General features: G+C 59.3%; 3 protein-coding genes and 1 long non-coding RNA gene across 10 annotated transcripts in view; 3 read left to right on the plus strand and 1 right to left on the minus strand.

The window, feature by feature from the left end:
* The window catches only part of PARP3 (poly(ADP-ribose) polymerase family member 3), a 9,130-nt gene extending 6,000 nt beyond the window's left edge, over positions 1 to 3,130 (plus strand). The window contains 4 exon segments of the mRNA XM_040247106.1: positions 587 to 736; positions 738 to 765; positions 1,920 to 2,075; positions 2,511 to 3,130. Coding sequence (XP_040103040.1) covers positions 587 to 736; positions 738 to 765; positions 1,920 to 2,075; positions 2,511 to 2,680 — 504 coding nt within the window. The 3' untranslated portion in view covers positions 2,681 to 3,130.
* On the plus strand, positions 1,987 to 8,460 carry GPR62 (G protein-coupled receptor 62). The gene is made up of 4 exons (XM_040247105.1): positions 1,987 to 2,075; positions 4,768 to 4,815; positions 6,337 to 6,464; positions 6,566 to 8,460. The coding sequence occupies exons 3-4, from the start codon at positions 6,421 to 6,423 to the stop codon at positions 7,680 to 7,682; spliced, it is 1,161 nt and encodes a 386-aa protein (XP_040103039.1). The 5' UTR covers positions 1,987 to 2,075; positions 4,768 to 4,815; positions 6,337 to 6,420; the 3' UTR covers positions 7,683 to 8,460.
* Positions 8,414 to 18,425, minus strand: PCBP4 (poly(rC) binding protein 4). Of its 7 annotated transcripts, XM_040247101.1 has the most exons (14): positions 18,232 to 18,404; positions 13,115 to 13,204; positions 12,136 to 12,280; positions 11,899 to 11,922; positions 11,756 to 11,788; positions 11,412 to 11,528; positions 11,083 to 11,214; positions 10,827 to 10,955; positions 10,520 to 10,594; positions 10,324 to 10,368; positions 10,185 to 10,248; positions 10,006 to 10,058; positions 9,739 to 9,908; positions 8,414 to 9,305 (listed from the first exon to the last, which is right to left on the minus strand). In XM_040247101.1, exons 3-14 carry the CDS (start codon positions 12,214 to 12,216, stop codon positions 9,017 to 9,019), a joined length of 1,212 nt encoding a protein of 403 aa, XP_040103035.1. In that variant the 5' UTR covers positions 12,217 to 12,280; positions 13,115 to 13,204; positions 18,232 to 18,404; the 3' UTR covers positions 8,414 to 9,016. The 7 variants fall into 7 exon arrangements, with proteins under 7 accessions (XP_040103035.1, XP_040103038.1, XP_040103034.1 ...); XM_040247104.1 differs by lacking the exon at positions 13,115 to 13,204 and having other exon boundaries at positions 8,414 to 9,108; positions 18,232 to 18,425; XM_040247100.1 differs by lacking the exon at positions 13,115 to 13,204 and having other exon boundaries at positions 18,232 to 18,419.
* Positions 14,009 to 16,972, plus strand: LOC120868338. Its single transcript, XR_005722197.1, has 3 exons — positions 14,009 to 14,112; positions 16,450 to 16,564; positions 16,855 to 16,972. It is a non-coding gene; the product is annotated as an uncharacterized LOC120868338 (long non-coding RNA).
* Positions 18,426 to 19,205: the final 780 nt, after the last annotated feature.

Here is a 19,205-nt window from a genome sequence, read left to right on the forward strand (position 1 = left end):
GATGCTTTTAAGCTTTGTGCCTCTCACGGTTGGGGGGCTGTAAGCAACTCACAAGCTGTAAGAGGTGGGGGGCGGGGATCCTGTTAGGCAAGCTAGAGAGCTATCAGAGGGGGTTTAACTGAAACATCCCTTTCAAATGCAGAAGACTAAAGCCCTGATTTGACTTTTTCCAGAGAATATCAGAAGAGTGGAGAAGCAGAGTACAAAAGCCGGCAGATTTTTGGTTTTTGGGGTACGTGCTCAGGAAATTCCAGGGGGAACCCCTGAAGCCTGATCACGTCCTTGCGTTTTGCCAGGCTTCCTTCCTCATGACCTTGTCACGGGCGGGATTCCTCACGCTGGCTCCCGGCATTCCCCCATCACCATTACCCTCTCCCTGAGGGAGAAGACCTTGGCTTACCCACTCCTTAGGGAGTAGGCTGAGCCACTCTGACCAGTTTCCACCAGGCCTAGGTCTTGTGCCTGTGTGCATGAGTGTGTGAGTGGCCAGGGGGCCCTTGGCCTTGGTTATCTCCTCTGATGGCAGACAGAAGCACCTGAGCTTGGGGGGCATGACTCTCCTGGTTCCCACCTCCCCCCACCCCAGGGAGATCGGTTCCAGGTCCACACCAAGCTGGGCAATCAGAAGCTACTGTGGCATGGCACCAACGTGGCCATGGTGGCCGGCATCCTCACCAGTGGGCTCCGCATTATGCCACATTCTAGAGGCCGGGTCGGCAAGGGCATCTACTTCGCCCCCAGAGAACAGCAAGTCGGCTGGCTATGGTGAGGCGTCCTCAGAGCCAAGTCCTGGGTGGGCATGGGACACTAAGGAGCATGGGGCCAGGTGCTTGTCCAATGGGTGGTGGACCCAGAAGACGATCTCTTGGATGCTTACTGATGCGAGAGCGCAGTGGGGAATCCTGGTGGTTGGGGGACTCAGGAGGCATCCGGGGGTCAGGACAGCTTCCTGAGGGAGGCAATATGGATAGGATGAAGATGCCAACCTGACCTGGGGAGGGGGCTGGTGAAAGAGGAGCCTTTGAGGTAAAGTAGCCCGGGGGTGGCACAAAGCCTGGGAGGCTGCAGCAGGTCAGCATCTCTGAGCACAGCCTGAAACAAAGCTTAGAGAAAATGCCTAGTGTGGATGGGGGTCTTGGGGCCCAGGATGATCAAAGGAACCTATTCAGAGAAAGATGGGGAGTACAGTTGAACCTGCAGCCACAGGGAGGGTGGTTAAGGTCAGAGGCTGCTGGGAGGCTGTGTTCCCATCCAGGCCAACTGTGATGGGCGCCCAGTCCAGGGCAGTGGAGGTGGAGGAGGAGAGAAGCCAGGAGACAAGTATGTGAGAGGTGGGATGGGCAGCGTGTGGGAAAGGGTGGAGGGTGTCTCTGATGCCCCCCAAGTTTCTGTCCAGAGGTGTCCTCACTGAGGTGATCTCCCTATCCTGGCTCCTCAGGCCAGGTTGACCACGTTATTGGAGACCACCACCTGCCCCTACTCAGGAGAACAAGGTCAGGGGAGTCGTCTAAGAACAGATGGGGCTAAAGGTTGCTCAAGGCCTGGGAGCCCACTAGGAGGGCAGAATGGCCTAAGAAGGAGAGGAGGGTGGCCTCAGGAGATCTTTGCAAGAGGATCCCAGGATAGAGGGTGAAGGAGGCCAGTGGCAAAATCAGCAGAGCAGGCCCGAAGAGCCCCCGCCCCAGATAGGGTCACTGAAAGGCCATTACTGACCTTAGTGACGGTGGCAGAGGCCAGGCCTCAGGGAGCTGAGAGGAGAAAAGAGGCAGGCAGGGGCAAGGAGCCCAGAGAAATGGTGGGAGGAAGGATGGAAGAAGGCCCGAGCAGCAAAGCCAAAGGAGATGACAGTGCAGCAGAGAGGGGCCCAGGGAGTCAGGCAGAGGCCAGTCTGCCTATCCTGAGCCTTCCTGTGTCCCCAGTTACTGGCATGTCCTGCAGGGCCCAGTGCGTTGGCTACATGTTCCTGGGTGAGGTGGCGCTGGGCAGAGAGTACCAGGTCACCGCCTACAAGCTCAGCTTGAAGCAGCCACCCTCTGGCTTCGACAGTGTCATTGCCCATGGCCACACAGAGCCTGGTGAGTCTCAGGAAGCTGGACAGACCTAAGCATAGAGGGGAGGCTGAGATGAAGCAGGACGCTTTCAGGGAGAAGGTGAGCAAGAAAGGGACTGTGAAGAAGGACAAGAAGAAGCCGGCTTCCTCACGGCAGTCCTTCACTTTGTCATTCAACATACGCTCACTGATTCAACAAATCATTTCTGGGCATCCAGGAGGGCTTCAAAGAGGAGGTGTCATTGGCTGAGCATGGAAAGATGAGCAAGCATTTCCCAGGCAGAAAAACGGGGGAGGAGATTCTGGGCAGAAGGCCCACCCTGTGCAGCAGTTTGGAGGTTGGCTAGGGGGGAATGAGTGGGCACTCCCTGTGACAGAAGAGCATAGGGGTTAGGACTAACTGATAAAGCCAAGGACCAGTGGCCTTTGGGTCACCCATGGCCCTTGCTGTGCCCTGCAGATCCAACCCAGGACACGGAGCTGGAGCTAGATGGCCAGCGAGTAGTGGTGCCCCAGGGCCAGCCCATGCTTTTCCCAGAGTTCAGCAGCTCCAACTTTCTCCAGAGTGAATATCTCATCTACCAGGAGAGCCAGTACCGCCTGCGCTACCCGCTAGAGATTCACCTCTGAGCTGTCCGCCCAACCCTCCCACCCCTGGGCAGGAGCTCGACTATCATCTTCAATCCCATATCAATCTCCTGATCAATCTCCTGCTTTCACACCTCCCTCCTGTGTTCCAGTGATTCCCTCTCCCTCTGATCCTTGTTGGTTCTGGCATGCCTGTGGCCTCTGTCTCACCTCCTAAGGTGATGGGTGTGATGGACTGCAACACGAATACAGCAGCCTATTCAAGGCTGTGTAGTTAGAGGGGCACAAACTGAGAGTGGGTGGGTCCCACATCTACCCAGGCCATCCACTCTGGCCACAGGGGTTCCCTAGAGCAGGAGATGATATTGAGAATCCAAGATCCGGGCAGAGGTATGCTCTTTGGAACTGTGTGCCATTACTTTTAAGTCCTGGTAGCAAAGAGGACTAGGAAATATGTACATGTAAATAAACACATCTATCTCTGTTTCTCCAGTTCCAATGTGTCCTTCCATTGTTTCCCAAATCTATAATTATACTCCCTTCTCCTATAGTCAGAACCTTGGTTCACATCAACCTCAAATCATTTTACCTATTTGCTTAATTCCACACAAAAGCAGTTTCAGAATTGCTGTACCCATAACCATTGTGAAAAACAAACTTGCTAAGTAGAGTTCATGATTTGTCAAACCTTATTCAAGCTAACTTTTTTGCCTTTAGACTGAAGGTCAATGGTCAAAGCAACAGTTTGAACACAGGTTCAAATATTACTTGTATTAGTTAATTTCCCTTCATCGTGGTGGTTATTCATCTGAAACGCTGGTAGATTCATTTGTTTCTGTATATATTCACTTTTAGGGGGCTTTCTCATCTCTGTTTATTTTTATTTTTTTCAAAACATAGACCATTAATATGGTCCTCCAAAGTCCAGTCTGTCCAAATCTGTGCTCAGAAGAGTGTTCTTCTCCTAGTCCTCTCACTCCATGCTCCATGCCCACCAACCTACTGTAGTTTCTGGTTTATCCTCCCTGCATGTCTTTTTGAAAAAAAAAAAAAAAAAAGATGATAAACTGCAAAATGTTTTCACTGTTAATTTAGTTGAACAATTTTGGAGGGAGAATGCACTCCCCAACCCACCATAGTCCCCATCCCTGCCTATTGCCTTCCCCAGGAACCTGTTCTCATTTTCTTTCCCATCTAGTCCTGCTGAGTCCTCCCTAGGGCCTACAGGCCTAACTGGGCAGTGGGAAAGCCAATGCCCTCTCTTTCCTCTGAACCAGGACCTCAGATTCACCTCCTAGAGGCAAATACCCACATCAAAGTTGTGGTCAGGTACGGGAAGTAGCGACTGTGTGGACGGAACACAGGAAGCAGGTGACCCAGATTCCAGGTACAACTCAGCTGGGTAATCTAGAACATACTCCTTCCCTCTCTGAGCACCACTCTCATCCAACTAACAGAGAACTGGACCAGGGCCCTTCAAATTCCAGCAGCAGGTGAGTCAAATCCAGAGATCCATGCCCTGTTGTCTGCCACCCAGATCCGTGCCAGTGTGGACTGTGTGCCTGCGAGGCACAGGCACAAGCAAGGCACAGATAAAGTCCCTGCTACCAAGGGGCTTGCATACTAGTAAAACAGGCTGTAAGCAGCATGTGCGTAGATATGAAATGCAATTTCAAGTAGGAAAAGGGCCAGTAAGAAAAATAAAACTGGGTTAAAGAAGTAGTGATGGGAAAGTGGAACAATTTTAGGAAAGATGGTCACTGAAGGCAGAGACCTGAACTAGGTGAGAGTGAGCCATGAAGAGATCTGGGGGAAGGGTGTTCTGACGGAAGAAACAGCACATGCAAACTTCCTCAAGGGAAAAGGAGTTTGACATGTGGGACCAGCACAAAGACTGCATGGTTGGAAGTATGGGAGGCAAGGAGGATGCGGGTGAGAAGGCAATCTCAGCACAGAGGGGCTGAGATTCTGTTTTGATGATAGGAAGCCCTTGGAGAGATGAGTGCAGAATCACAACCTGATCCGATTTGTCTTTAAAGAGATCGACTTTGGCCAGCTGCATAGCGAGTGGATCTATGTTGTCAGTCAGGATCCAATCAACAAAACACAAATCACTCTATGTATTCCAGACAAGAGGAATCTGATACAAAGAAGGAGCTGAACCACCAGAGGGGCTGGTGAGTCAATCCCAGGATTAGCAACAGAAGGAAGTTGCTACCATTCTTAGGTTGGAAGGATAATGGAATTCCAATGCCCAAGACTAGGCTCCTCCAGCAGGTACCAGAATCCCAGAGGGGGCTGCCTGAAGGGAGCCAGGGCTGTGGAGGGAGATGAAGTTCCCCACAGAGACAGATCTAGAGGTAGATCCAGGCTGAGCATGAGAGGAGAAATACCCTGGCTTCTTCCCTCCTGCCACCCTCCAGTTCTGCTGGTAACTGCCATTGGCTGAATATACCCCAAAACCAACTGACAGAGGAGCCTGGGAAATCAGTTTCTTGGAAGGCAGAGCGGTGCTGGGGAATATGGGAGTGGATCTAAGGGCGCACAGACAAACGACCACCATGAGGCGCAGGCATGAAGGTCAGGAGATGGGTGAGGAGGACGCTGCAATGGTCCAGGTGAGGGGTGGCGCTGCCTGGGAGCACGGTGGCGGTGAGACGTGGCTGAGTCTAGACAGGTTGATCGTGGGGATGTGGGGTGAGTGCGAAAGGGAGGTGTCGATGGAAACTTCTGAGATGGCATTTACTAAGAAGGGGAAGATTCTGTGGAGAAAGTTGGGGTTGGGGGCCATGAGGCAGGCCCTATTTTGGGGTGTAGAACTTTTGAGATGCCCAGTAGTTTCTGTATGGGAGTGATGTTGAAGAGGCACCTGGGCATCCAGACCGGGCTTCAAGGAGAGGAAGGAGCTTCAGACACAAAGGCAAGCTATCAGGGTATAGATGGGGTTTTGCCATGGGACTGGGCGACATATCCCCATTGGAGTCACATGTCTTTCCCTGGGCCAATACCTTGTTCGGGGGGTGCCATATCATGGCTAGGGCTGGGTTTTTGTGCCTGGAGTATGATATGAAAGGTTAGGCTCTTACCCAAACCACATGTCCTGAGAGTTGGGGAAGGTAGCTTCCTAAAGAAAACTCAGGGTGTTCTTAGCAGAAGCAGACTCATTTGCTAACAGCAAAAACAACCCAAAAAAGCCTTTAGTTGCCTCTAAAGCTTCCTCTCATTAATTCCACAGTGTCTTGAAGCACCTACCCTGTGCCAAGCTAATACCAGCAGAGCAGCCTACTATGTGCCAAGTCCTGTGCTTCCCCCCTCACTTTACCTAGAGAACTAGCCCTCCTGAGGACCAGAGGGTACTTAGGGGTCTCCCAGCTCTTCTGTCCCTGGTAACTCAGGTTCCCCTCAGTACCAAGGCTGAATGATCCAGTTACCCTCATTGAGGAGGATGGCTTAAGAGAGCAGATTTTCTGCCTGGAGACTCCAAAGCCTACACTCCAACGTCCTCAGTCTGCACTCAGGCCTATGGCTGCTCCGGGCCCCCTTCCCCAGGCACCCCCAGCATTTCCACAGCACAGCCTCCAGCCTCCAGCTGGCAGCTGCTAGGACCCAGGGGGCCGGTGCCAGGCCCTGCCCCTCCCTTGCCAGCTCTGTGTGTCTCCAAAGGGCAGCATCAGAGTGACAGCCGGTACCATCTCCAGCAGGGGCTGAGTCGCTGGTGTGGAAGAGAGAGCCACAGTCCCCGGCTTGCACCCTTCCATGGGGCCAGCCAAGCCCCCAGAAGGATGGCAGCCCAGGCGTCTGAGCCAGCGCCTGGGCAGCCTGTGAGGTGAGAGGCCAGAGGAGCGAGGGAGGGATGGCGGGCGATGGGAATGAGGGTAATGGGGGACGGGGAGGGGAAAGCTCCATCTCTCTCTCTCTGCCTCCCAGCACAGGGCGAAGCCTAAGCGCTCGAATGGCCAACGCCACAGGGCTGAGCGCCCCAGAAGTCGCAGCCTCGATGGGATTGATCCTGGCGGCTCTCGTGGAGGCGGCGGCACTGCTGGGCAACGGCGCGCTGCTGGTGGTGGTGTTGCGCACGCCGGGACTGCGCGACGCTCTCTACCTCGTGCACCTGTGCGTCGTGGACCTGCTGGCGGCCGCCTCCATCATGCCGCTGGGCCTGCTGGCCGCTCCGCCGCCGGGGCTGGGCCGCGTGCGCCTGGGCCCCGCACCCTGCCGCGCGGCGCGCTTCCTGTCCGCGGCGCTGCTGCCCGCCTGCACGCTCGGCGTGGCGGCGCTCGGCCTGGCGCGCTACCGCCTCATAGTTCATCCGCTGCGGCCCGGCGCGCGGCCTCCGCCCTGCCTAGTGCTCACGGCCGTGTGGGCGGCCGCCGGGCTGCTGGGCGCGCTCTCCTTGCTCGGGCCGCCGCCCGCACCGCCCCCGGCCCCGGCTCGCTGCTCGGTCCTGGCCGGGGGCCTCGGGCCCTTCCGACCGCTCTGGGCGCTGCTGGCCTTCGCGCTGCCCGCCCTCCTGCTGCTCGGCGCCTACGGCAGCATCTTCCTCGTGGCGCGCCGGGCCGCCCTCCGGCCCCCACGACCCGCACGCGGGTCCCGGCCGCGCTCGGACTCTCTGGACAGTCGCCTCTCCATCTTGCCGCCCCTCCGGCCTCGCCCGCCCTGGGGCAAAGCAGCCCTGGCTCCGGCGCTGGCCGTGGGCCAGTTCGCAGCCTGCTGGCTGCCTTACGGCTGTGCGTGCTTGGCGCCTGCTGCCCAGGCCGCAGCGGCCGAGGCGGCCGTCACCTGGATAGCCTACTCGGCCTTCGCGGCTCACCCCTTCCTGTACGGCCTGCTGCAGCGCCCTGTACGCCGGACGCTGGGCCGCCTTGCCCGCCGAGCGCTGCCGCGGTCCCCGCGAGCCTGCACTTCACGGGCCTGGCACCCGCGGGCCCTCCTGCAGCACCTCCAGAGACCTCCAGAGGGCCCTGCCCTTGGCCCTTCTGAGGCACCTGATCAAGGCCGGGATTTGACAGAAAGGGAAAGCCTGAGCATGTCAGAGGCCACGTGAGAGATGTCTCCCAGGTGAGCGGGACTGGAGAAAGCAGGGTGGTATCGGAAAGGGCCCGTCCAGCCTCCAGCACAGCTTGCGGCAGGTGCCCTGCCTGGAGTTCTGACCCTGGAATGGGAAGAAGGGGGCCTGTAGCCTGGTGAGGCCCAGATTCTTCTGGGAGCAATCCTGAGTGCCGGGCCCAACTCTGCATGGCCTTGTACACACACCTACCCTTCCCCAGGCCTCAGTTTTCCCAACTGTACCCGGGACTGTGTCTAAGGGCTCCTCCAGCTTGAGTGATCTGGATAGATCTGGACACTCACAGATGGTCCCCAGGCCAAGGAAGAAGCGGAGGTGGGCAGGATCACAGAGAAGAGGGCCCTAAGGGCTCACAGCCAAAGGGAGTGGGCCAAGCAGGGCAGGGTCTGGGGTACAGCCACAGCAGGAGGAACAAGTGGAGGGACATTCAGAAAGACCTCTGCGACATATGCACCAAGAAGAGGCTGGACAGAACTACTGAGGCTCCTCCATCAGCTTCTAAAAATGCCCAGAAAAAAACTGGATCATTTTGGTGCCAGAGACAGGAGGCTGGACAACATGACCCCCAAAGAGCCCTAAAGCCCCAGAACTGGCATGTGGAAGGGGCTGAGGCCCAGGGGGGGCTGATGGAGTCACAGATGGGGGTCCTCTGGGGCCTCGGCTGCACCCATATTCTGTAGGTTTTGCCAACACCCACAATGTTTCACAGCTTCCTGGTCTCTGAGAATATTTATTCAAAAACAGGAATTGAAAAAACTGTACAGAGTATCTGCTGCTGAGAACTCGGCCCCTGCCCCCATGCCACTCCCCCAGCTGCCTGGCAGTGCCCCCTCTTCAGGCTGCCCTCTGCCAAGCCCAGCCAGTCCATTCCAGTCAAAAGGGTATCAGTGGAAGCAGCAGGAATCTGCAGGGAGGTGGGGAGAGAAGCAAGGCCCCCAGCCACCCCCAGGCCTCCTCCCTGATCCCCACGCGGGGGACAGTAGGAGGGAAGCCCTGAGGGATGGGGAGTGCATGAGTGACCCCCCCCAAAGTGGGGGCACTTAGGATGCTCCCTGCATCCAAGCACAGAGCTAGAGGGGGGTCAAGTCCCCTATCCTGGGGCTGCCACAGCTTCCAAAACCCTGGGCCGGAAACCACCCCCACTCTGAGAGCAGGAACTCCCACAGACCGGGGCAGGGTGGGGGGGTGCATCCATGCGTCTGGGCATTAGCGGCGTTTGGGACCCCCTCCCGGGGTGGAGTCCTTGGGCAGGTAGCAGAGGCAGCCCCCTGCCGGCGGTCCTGCCTGCCCCCGCACCTGTGCCTCAGCCAGCCTCAGTAGGGGGAGAATTTCTGCCGCTCAGCTTTCTTGCTCCCATTGGCCGCTGCCATCTTGGCAGTGTAGGCCGCCAAGCCCGGCGGTGGCCCTGGGGAGGCAGGTGGTAGAGCCAAGAAGGGTACGGGCTTGAGGCCGATGAAGTTGGAGAGGGAGATGGCATAGGGTGTGCCCAGCAGGCCTGGGGGAGCGGTGGGCAGGGCCGTCAGGGGTGGCGAGAAAGGGGCAGGCAGGTCTGTGGGGGCCGAGCCGGGTGTCCCCCCAGAGGTAGACTTGGCCGTTTCTAGACTGGAAAGAGGGACAGAGGGGGGAGATGAAGGGAAGGTGGGGGCAGCGAGACAGAGGGCAATGAGGGCAGATATAAGGGAAGAGATTAGATGAAAAACAGGAACTGAAAACAATGACATGGATGGGTGTGTTTGGGGAAAAAATGGGACAGGTCGGAAGGACGGGGACGGGACACAGCAGATAAGGACAAGCAGACACAGCGTAGGGTAAGGGGAGAAAGGGGGAGACCCAAGTGCCAGGGAGGAGAGACAGGGATGGACAGAGGGCACGAGGGACAGACGCAGGGGAAGATGGCACAACGTGGATGAGTGCGGCAGGGTTAGGGAGGCAGAGGACAGGCCCGGGAGAAGGAAGTCCACTCTCTCCACCCAACCGCTGCCTTTCTCAGGCAGAGACACCCCATGAGCTATGACACCCCCCACCCCACACTCACCAGGCAGTGATGAGGTACTGGGCCAGGGCGATGGAGACGGGCGAACCAGTGATGGTCACGTGCCGCTCACCAGCGCCCTCGGCTTGGTTCCCGATCTTGATATGTGCCCCTGACATCTGCCGGATCTCACTGATCTTGCTGCCCTGGCGCCCGATCACGCAGCCAATCAGCTGGGGAGAGGGTAGAATTCAACCCTAGGTGAGGCCCAGACCCCGGCCAGCTGGGCTCCCCTACTCTCCCCCTCAAACCACCCCATCCCATGCTCACATCGTTGGGAACCAAGAACTCCTGTGAGCTGGTCTGTGTGCTAGGATCCAGTCCTGCAGGCGGGAAGAAGAGGGACTGGGCGTGAGTCTGGGTCCTTCCTGCCTCCTCTCATCCTTTCCAGAGGGGGCTGCCGGGCCCCCTGGGATCTGCCCCTGCTTCTTTCCGCAGGGACCGCTCACCTGGCACCATGCTGGGTGAGGCGAAGGGGACTGCATGGCCTGAGAGCTGCTGGAGCTTGGTGACCTGTGCCAAGAAGAGGGGGCAGGAGTCAGAGGGGGCTCTGTTCTGGAAGAGGTGCCGTGGGCTTTGGGCACTCACCTCAGCTGGAGTCACAGCGCCATACTGACCCTGGACAGAGAACCCCTGTGAGGACAGAGTGGGTCAAAGGGGGTCACTGTGATAGGGCAGTGTGGGCAGAGTCACCCCTCCCCCCCTCCCTGGACCCCCCATTCCTTCCTCCGCGCCCCCTGCTTCTCCAGGAACGCGTCCCACTCCTCCTGCTGTTCCCCCTCACCTGGTTGGTGGAGAGAAGCACAGTACCTAAGGAGAGGCTTGGATGGTATGGGATAGTGGCTCCTTTGGGTGGGGACTGGAAGGCACACATGGGGAGGCTCGGTCAGGACCTTCTCAGGCCCCCTGGCCTCCCCAAGGGCCCTCCCCATAAGCCCCAGATAAATACAGCTCGATGTCCTTGAGCATCTCACATGCACCCCCGCAGCCCTGCCCTACCCCCACCTGGTGCCACCGGCGTAGGTCTGGGGGGCCTGACAAGGCAGCCCCAGGGCCCAGCCCCTGCCCTCTCCCCTTGCTCCTGGGCCCACCTCCAGGATGACAGCACAGATCTGGCGCACACAGAGGATGATGGCATCAGGCACCCCGGACACGGTGACGGCGCGCTCTGTGGAGTTGGGGAGCAGGTCCCCTGCCACCTGCACCTGGGCACCTGTAGTCTGTGGGCAAAGAACGGGGCCACTTCCGGCTACTCCCACAACCCAGAGCAGAGTGCCCGGGCTCCTAGCTCCCCAGGGGATAGGAAGCCGTAAGCCCAGCTCTCTCCTTGAGACCCCCTCCCCTCACCTCTCTGATCTCCTTGATCTTGGTGCCCGCCTTCCCAATCAGCGAGCCACACTGGCTTGCAGGGATGACAAGGCGCAGGGTCACTGGAGGCCTGGAGACATTCCCTCCATTTGCAGGAGCAGCGCAGAGGTCCTGGCCAGGAAGACGCGGTTGGCCATGCGTGCCTGTGCTGCTCCCCCGCCCCTGGGACACCTTCCTGCCGGGGGGCAAAGGAGGAGAGCCCACCCACATCCCACTTGGCCTTCCATCCCACTCGTAGCCACTCTGTGGATCAGAGTCCCATTCCTCCTAGGGGACCACCCTTGGCCTCCCTCCAGCCAGCCACAGACCTCATCCAGCTTGAAGGCGATCATGGAGACCGCGTGGAAGACGGCTGCTGTAGACCCAGTGATGGTGGTGATGCGCTCAGGGCAGGAGCCCTCAGAGATGGTGATCCGGGCACTGCTCTGCGGGTATAGGACAAGCGCCGGGCAGCGGGGCTCCTTCTCTGCTTCCTGGCCAGGAACCTGCCTGCCCGCCACTCATCAGGCCCCAGCCAAGGCTGGAAGTGGCCACCTTTGAGGGGCACTAACTGGTGGTCCTAGATGGTGGATTCAGGGACAGAGTGGGGCAGGCATCTCCCCTCCCCTCCAAACCAGGTACCCTGGGCTCCTCTCCCAGACTGCATCCTCACCTGTTCGCGGATTCGCTTTACAGTCTCTCCTTTCTGCAGGACACAAAACATAGAATGGCTCTTAGGCCAAGCGGTTGTTGCTTCCTTTCCTAGGCTGAGGTCTCGGGTTGAAGGGGACACACAGGATAGAAGGAGGCACCTACCTTCCCAATTATGCTGCCCACCTCCTGCAAACCAGACAAGAGTGCAGTCAGCAGCATACCCACACCCCAGGCACCGCCCTTTCCCCCACTGAGGGCGGGGGTGGGTTTGACTCCACAGGAGACAGGATACCCAAGATCAGACTCCCTGCCACAAGCCGGCCAGCTCTTGCTTCACCTTCCCCTTTGCCCCCTCCTGAGCCACAGGGAAGCCCCCTCACCACACCCCCACCGCCTCACCTTCCCGTGCATCAGCATCCGCAGTGTGAGGGTGATGCTGAGCTCTGGCTCCTCCTCCAGCCCCGCATCTGAGCCGCTCATCCTGTCAGGCGGGGCTGGGGCTGAGGCCGCCTGGGAATGCGTCCACACTGTGGCCTGGCTGGCTCTGCGGGGAAAGTGGGAGAGGGGTTAGAGAAGAGCTCCACTCTCTTTCAGGTCCCCTGCCCTTACATGGGAATCCCAAAGCCAAGCTAGACAAACTTCCAGAGCAGGGAGCTAGCGTGGACCACAAATTTCAAGTGTCACGCTGACCCGTTTGCTGTGTGCGACTCACCAGCTGTGTAAGCCTGGCCAGCATCTATAACCCTTCTGAGCCTCAGCTTCCCCAACTGTACAAAGGGGATACCAAGCCCAATCCCCAGAGTTCACGAAAATTAAAATGAGTTGGGTGCCTGTGTCTCCACAAGTATTCTTCCCTTTCCCTGGTACATCGAAAGTAAAAAAAAAGAACTCGGAGGACTGTGGGAATCCAGAGAGAGGTAGCCTCCTCCCTGACCTCCTGGGAGAGGGGATCCCTGTGGACTGGGCCTTGAAGGTTGGGTTCAAATGGAAAGGTTACTTAAAACAAGAGGTATTCGCGTCCAGGAAGCAGAGCCCCCGCTGGCTAGAGCCTGGTTGGAGCGGGTGGAGAGAGCGCCGGAGCATCCACGGGCGGTCTTGAAAGGTGGGTGGAAATGGAGGTAGCAAGACTCTGGGAGGGTGGGCTGTGCCTGTCCACTAGGAGTCGAGAGCAGAGGCTTCTGCAACAGCTGTGAGCAGGGTTCACTCAGCACTGGGGGTGGGCATGGGGTGTCTGGGGACCAGCAGCGTGCACAGTGGCTTTCTGAGCCCTCTCCTAAGTCCCGGGGAGGTTAAGTGTCCAAGCTGGCGGTGTTCCCAGCCTGGAGCACTTTCTGCTCCAGAAACAAATTACTTGGATGCTAAGTCTCAGTGTTCTCACCCATAAAATGGAGGGACTGCTTCCCCTGTGGGACTGGGTGATGGGTAAGAACAGGACTGGGGGCCCGTGGGAGAACGTCAAGGCTGTTAACTGATGGAGGAAGGAGGAGCCAGAGATTAGCTGCTGGGATTAGCCCGGCCGCCAGCCCTCCCCACCCGACCCCTTTTCATGCCCCGACTTAATCCTGGACCTTAATCCTGCTTGGAAATCCCTCTCCTTCAGCGGCTGTCTCCCGCCAAGGCTCAGCCTTCATGGGGAGCTCATGGGGGACCAGAGCCCAAGCAGGAAGACAGGGAGGGGACCACCTGGTGCCCAGTCTGAGCCAAGAGCAGGCCCTGACCCTAAAAATCCCTACCGCCAGGAGGGGCGGGGGCTCGAGTGCCCCTAGAGACCTCTAGGCACCTTGCTCCCCAGCCTCCTGCCCTATCCTGCCTCCAGCATCAAGAGTATAGAGCTCTTCTGTCCAGTGTCCCCTTCAGAAATCCGCCCTCCCCCTCACACACCACTAGCCTGAGGTTGGGCACGGAGGAGGAGGGGTGGGTCTCCCAGCCTGGCTGACTCAGGAAGCCACTGCATGGCCGAGACCTCTGTTTCTTCATCCGTGCTAACGGGGTGATACCCTGACCCCCAAACAGCCAGTAGCTGTTGCCTCCCCAGAACCTGTTCCTTCCTCTGCTCGAGTTCTGTCGGTAGGCTCTCCAGAGTTCAGAGGGCAACAGTGGATGCAGGGCCGGTGCTCTCTGAGCATCCTGGCCAGCGTCACACTGCCTGCCCTTGCTAACATTCCCCCAGCTGCCAGCACTTCCCCCAGTAAAGCACTCGTGATGACGTGCTTCGTTTCGGTTACCCTGGCCAGCCTGGGAGCCCTTTAGAGCAGAAGCCAAGACTGCCACCTTCTCCTTGTGTTCCAGAGCCAGGCCGGAGAAGTTACTCAGAACACGCTGGTTATCTGAATGAAGACTTCACCAAACAGAAGGGGAGTCTGGTGCCCAGAGAGGGTCTGTAACCTGCCCAAGGTCACAAGAAAGTTGCCGTCTGCTGAGACTAGCAGGGTCCTGCCTGCCTCCTCTGTCTGGCTGTCCTCTTTGGGGGTGGGGGAAGGTTGCAGGGGCAGCTCTTCAAAGGTGGGGAGCAGGCTTTAGTAGTCCCTGAGATCCCTGCCTGGTTAGTAGACATGGGTTGTGTTTGGAAAAGACTGTACTTGTCCAGAGCCACATCTTAAGCTCTAGAATTTTCTGGAGCTCATGCACCCCTTTGGGGTGATAACCAGTGGGAGACCCGACATCTCCACATCACCTCTTGTGAGTAAAGGCTCCTGGGAAAACAGGGCAGGAGGGCTGAGATGTGGCCAAAACTAGGGCTCTTGCCCTGAAAAAGATACCTGGGTCTACAGCAGAGCCGCATTGCCCCAAGTTCAAGTGACCTTGGCCAGGCCTGCACCTGACAGACCTCAGTTTACCCATCGGTGCTATGTGTGTGTCTGTGGGGCGGAGGGGACAGGGGAATGGCTGGTCTCTCTGTGTCCTTCCTGTTCCAGCGGACCCTCAAGGTCTTTCCTGTCTTTTGGGGAGAAGGGGTCTTGATACAGGTCTCTAATTCTTCTCCCAGGAGCTCTGAAAACAAGCAGCCCTACTAGGCATCCTGGCTCACAGGGGCTCTAGGGAATTGTTTGCTGCTCCAGCCTGGTGGGCCCTAGGTCCCTGCTGGGCCACCCACATGGCAGCTACGCACCATGCCACACTGACCTCCAGCTCACCTCTGGGGGTGCCCAGCCCCCTCTGGTCAGCAGGGCTCCCTGGCAGAACATACCAAGCTCCGACCAGGCCTCTGACCTCGGGCGTTCCCTCCTGCTCCCCAGACCCCCGCCCCAGATCCAATGCCCACTCCTGTCCCTGGCTTCCTGCCACTCAGGCTGCAGGGGGCGGAGTGGGGGGTGACAGCTGTGTAAGCCATGGCGGCTGCCCCTTCCTGCCCCTCCCCCCACAGCTGTCTCTCTCATGACAGCTGCCCAATCAAAGGGCCGGGGGCTTAGCCAGCTCCCCCCTCACATGCAGGGATCAAGTGTCCACCCTGGCTTTGTTCTGGAGCAAGAACAATCCAGGGGAAGGGAGGGCTCCTGGGGCCAAGCAACTCAAGTGGACTGGCCCGCCCCTTGGGGGATTCCCTTGGCTCTGTTAGCCAGAGCGTCTGTCCCAACTGGGGCTTGTAGACCCACCTGGACTGGGAAGAGAGAGAAGGGTCCAGTCTCCAAGTTCATCCCCAGCTCACATCCCAACAGCCCCTTCCAGCCCCCAATCTAACAGCCTTCTTCTATTCCCACTCCAAAAGCAGCCATGCTGGCCACACCCAGTGATGCTGGGGAATGGCTCGGGGCATCAGGCGAAGCAGGGCGTGGTGGGGGGTGGGGGGGGTCAACACTGGGCCTAGAGGGGATCAGTACTGAGGGACCCTGACTCCCCTGCCCATCCTTTTCTCTGGGCACACTCAGCCTTTCTGATTAGCTAGGCCTCCACGAGAATTGCCCCAGCATCCTTGGATCCACACGCCCATCCTCTTAGTCTTACAGTCTCCCAGGATGGCCATTCATATCTACTTTATGGGAGAGTCCAGGGAGGAGGGGCCTGCAGGGGAGCAGCCTGGGGTCCTTGAGCTCCAGCCTCTGGTTTCTTGACCTAGAACTGTCCTGTAGACTCAGTACCAGGCAGAGAAGGAATCTCTGACAAGCTGGCTGGTACCAGAAATGCTACAGTCTTCCTTAGAGCACCGTTAGGCAACGCACCCCACCCTACCCGCTCCCAAGAGTCCTCAGGGCCAAGGGAAGCAAGGCAGGCCCAGGGCCAGATTGGACTCCAGGAGAACGGGCACAACTTCATGGTACAGCCCCACTGGTACCCATCCCCTCACTGTCTCACCCCAGTTGAGAAAGGTCTCTCTAGCTTCTACTCTCCACACTGAAGACTGGGTCACTCTGCTGCCCAACAACCATCCTTGGTTCCCCAGTCTCCAAGGAATAAAGCCTGATCTCCAACAGGCTGTCAAGGCCCTTCATGATCCAGCTTCTGCCAACTGCTCTTGTCTCATCTCTACCCCATCCCCCACACACACCAGACTACGAAACATGCCTAGCACCTCCAGGCCTCTGGGCCTTTGCCCAGGCTGATCCTAGCTTCAACTGCCCATCCTCCCCACTCTCTGTCCAAATCCTTCTCAAATGCCACCTCCTCTATGAAGCCTTCCCCAAAGCTTCCAATCACTCAGGCCTCTTTGCTCCTCAAAGATGCCTGTCACTAAGAGCCCCATTTGGGCAGTTCTGAGTCTGCCTTTCCACTATGCAGAGTTCCAGGAGCCAGGACCAGGCTCAGTATGAAGGGAGAAGAAAGGACTCAGGGCTCAGAGGCATTCGAGACCAGCGATGAGGCTAAGGATCCCAGAGAAAACTGTGAGAGCAGGGTGAGAAGACTCAGGGTGCAGGGGACCAGCCGCATGGAAGAATCAGGATGTGCCTGGGCAGGACTCCCAGTTCCCATTCCTCAGCACCCCAGCCCTTGCTCCTACTGTCTTTGAGTCTAGGTGGTCCCCGGGCATATCACTGGGGTGGGGGGTCTGCGCTTTGCTTTGAGACTTCTGGGGGCTCTGAGTGAGTTTCCCCACGGAGAAGGGAGGCTGAAGGAAGAGCTGCGGTGTGGGATAGGTTTCACAAAGTCGGGCTCAACCTGTCTTAGCTGAAAGGGCCTTGCCAGACAGGAACCTGAGGCCTTGAGAAAAAGAGGCTTGTCTGCAAAGCTACATGAGAATGAGGCAACTGGCAGAGCTGGCGGAACCCTGGGGTCCACCTGTGCGGCTCAGAGCTCTTTCCTCAAGAGGGTCAGTGCCACCAGGCAACGGTGATGGAGGCTGGGGGGGTGGGGGGGCGCTGATGGGAGTAGGGAGGGCAGACAGAGCCTGTCTGGGGACACAGGGCGGGGCAAAGCCAGCCTCCCTGTGGCCTGGGCCTGCCAGGGTGTGTGGGCCGCCTGCTCCCAGCCCCCCACCCTGAGCATGCAAGAAGAACAATCCCCTTGTGTTTGGGCAGCCTGAGCCTGCATGCTGATGAAGGCTAGGGGGTGGGGGCAGGGATGGGGGCGCCTTGGAGTTTGAGGGGGTTCCAAGGCCCAAAGGGGCTAGGGGACTGTCTGATGGGAAAACAATAGGGTCCCAGGTGCTGGCTCTGAAACAGCGGGGGTAATCCCAGGGAAGAGTGAAGACTGGAGTTGATGTTTAAGGTCCTGGGGAGTCCCTGGGGTCTAAAAACTCTCTGTGGGAGAAGAAGAGCCCCTGGCAACACATGCTCTGTTGAACCTGCGTGAAGGTGATCATCCTGGGCTTGGCGGGGGACTAAGAGCCCAATTCTGGGAGGAGGGAATGCACCTGGTCCTAAGTGCATCCCTTTGAAGACCACTCCCCAGGGCGCTGGAGCCAGGCGGGGCACTGGGTGCCACAGGTCCCAAGATGGCGGGCCTGGGATAGGGGAGTGAGGAGGCAGGCACCTCCCTCTCCTGGCCAGGCAGGCTCCAGGGCCAGGCTCAAGTGAGTAGCCAGAGCCCCCGCACCTCCTAAGACTCCAGCTAAGAAGCTAGGTCAGAGCTGAGGGGCTCAAGAGCCACAGGGCACCAGGGACCATTCTGAGCCACCAAACTGACATCTCCACACACCCCTGGCCTAGAGGTCTGTGTCTGGCGCCCCCAGGGACTGCAGAGGATGGGAAGGGGTGTGTGCTGAGCCAGGAACTGCAGGGGAGTGGCTGATAGGGACAGAGGTGGAGCAGAACCAGAAGCCAGGGCAGGAGGTCTAGAGAAGAACAGGTCCAAAGGACAGAAACAGCAGGTGGGATGAGGGCCTCAAATCTGGGGTGTCGGGTCCAGAAAGCCCCTCCCTGGTAGCTGGGGGCTCCTCTGGCCGACCAGCGCCCCCCACCTGTGCAGGCCTGGGCCCGTGTGGGACAGGGAACGTGTTCCTCGCAGTCTCCCGGTCTCCCAAACCCGGGACCCTGGCCTGTGGACTCTGGCGCGGGCTCCCCACCCCTCGGCCGAACCCCCAAACTTCGCGACCGGCGGTGCCCCGCCCGGCCCGCGCCCTACCTCGCTGGGGCTGTCCTGCGGCGGCGGCGGCGGCGGCGCGGCGGCTGGGCCGCTCAGTCCCACATTGTCCCCGGGAGAGGCGGCCGCTCACAACTGCGAGTGACATCAGCTGCGAACAATGAGGGGTTTGACAGGCGCGGAGCCCGGCCGGCCCGGAGCCCGGCTCCGCGCCCCCCCCACCCCCGGCCCGCCCGGCCCGGCCCCTCCCCGCCCCCTCCCCGGATCCGATTACAGCGCGGCGGGCCCGCCCCAGCCGCCCCAGTGCCGCAGCCGCCCGCCCCGCCCCGCGCGCCGCGGTGCGCCCCGAGCGGCGGCCGCTTCCGTGAGGGCTAGCGCGACCCTCCCCCGGCAGCCCCTCCAGCCCCCGGGAGTGGGGAGCGAGGGGGGATCCGGCCTGAAGCGCGGTCCGGGTCACGGTTCTGCCCGCGCCGCGCCCCGCTCCGAGTCCCTTCGCTCTCGGCCAGCTGGTCCTTCCGTCCCGAGTCCCCTGCACCCCCATCTCGGCCTCTGCCCAGCTCCCGCTCGGATCCCTCGGAGCTCAGGTTTCGACCCATTGCGAGGCCGAGCTTCCGGCGCTCCTGGCTTCTGCGCCATCCATCCCCGCGCGGGGCTCTCGCCCACCACCAAGCCCCACACCCCTCAGCCACCCCCAGCTTCCGCCAGGCCCGGCCCTCGTGCGTCCAGGACAGGTTACCGGACCAGCTGGAGGAGGGGCCTGAGAACGGTGTGACCCGGGGCGCCCGCCCCGCGACTCCCCCCAAAGCTACCCCCGGAATTCCTTTTTGGGCCAGGGTCGCGGCATAGTTGAGTACTCGACTAGGGACCGGATAAGAGAAGGCGGGGGGAGGTGGGCGGTTCCCAAGCTCTCGCTTTCCCCGCACGGCGCCCCAGGCCGACGCGCCCCCTGGGACTCAAATCTACCTCCCCTGGTCTGTAATCGGCTCAGCCTGGTCCCACTGACCTCCACCTCCCCT

Source organism: Oryx dammah, unplaced genomic scaffold (genome assembly GCF_014754425.2).
Source record: "Oryx dammah isolate SB20612 unplaced genomic scaffold, SCBI_Odam_1.1 HiC_scaffold_9, whole genome shotgun sequence".
Taxonomy (NCBI): Eukaryota; Metazoa; Chordata; class Mammalia; order Artiodactyla; family Bovidae; genus Oryx; species Oryx dammah.

Excerpts from the sequence above, each read along its gene's own strand:
- GPR62 (XM_040247105.1), top strand. The coding sequence starts at position 6,421 with ATGGCAGCCCAGGCGTCTGAGCCAGCGCCTGGGCAGCCTGTGAG. Across the intron at positions 6,465-6,565 it reads GCGCCTGGGCAGCCTGTGAG|CACAGGGCGAAGCCTAAGCG; the intron begins GTGAGAGGCCAG and ends TCTGCCTCCCAG.
- PCBP4 (XM_040247099.1), bottom strand. The coding sequence starts at position 12,216 with ATGAGCGGCTCAGATGCGGGGCTGGAGGAGGAGCCAGAGCTCAGCATC. Across the intron at positions 11,215-11,411 it reads TCGCCTTCAAGCTGGATGAG|GACCTCTGCGCTGCTCCTGC; the intron begins GTCTGTGGCTGG and ends CTTCCTGGCCAG. Across the intron at positions 10,369-10,519 it reads TGCTTCTCTCCACCAACCAG|GGGTTCTCTGTCCAGGGTCA; the intron begins GTGAGGGGGAAC and ends CTGTCCTCACAG.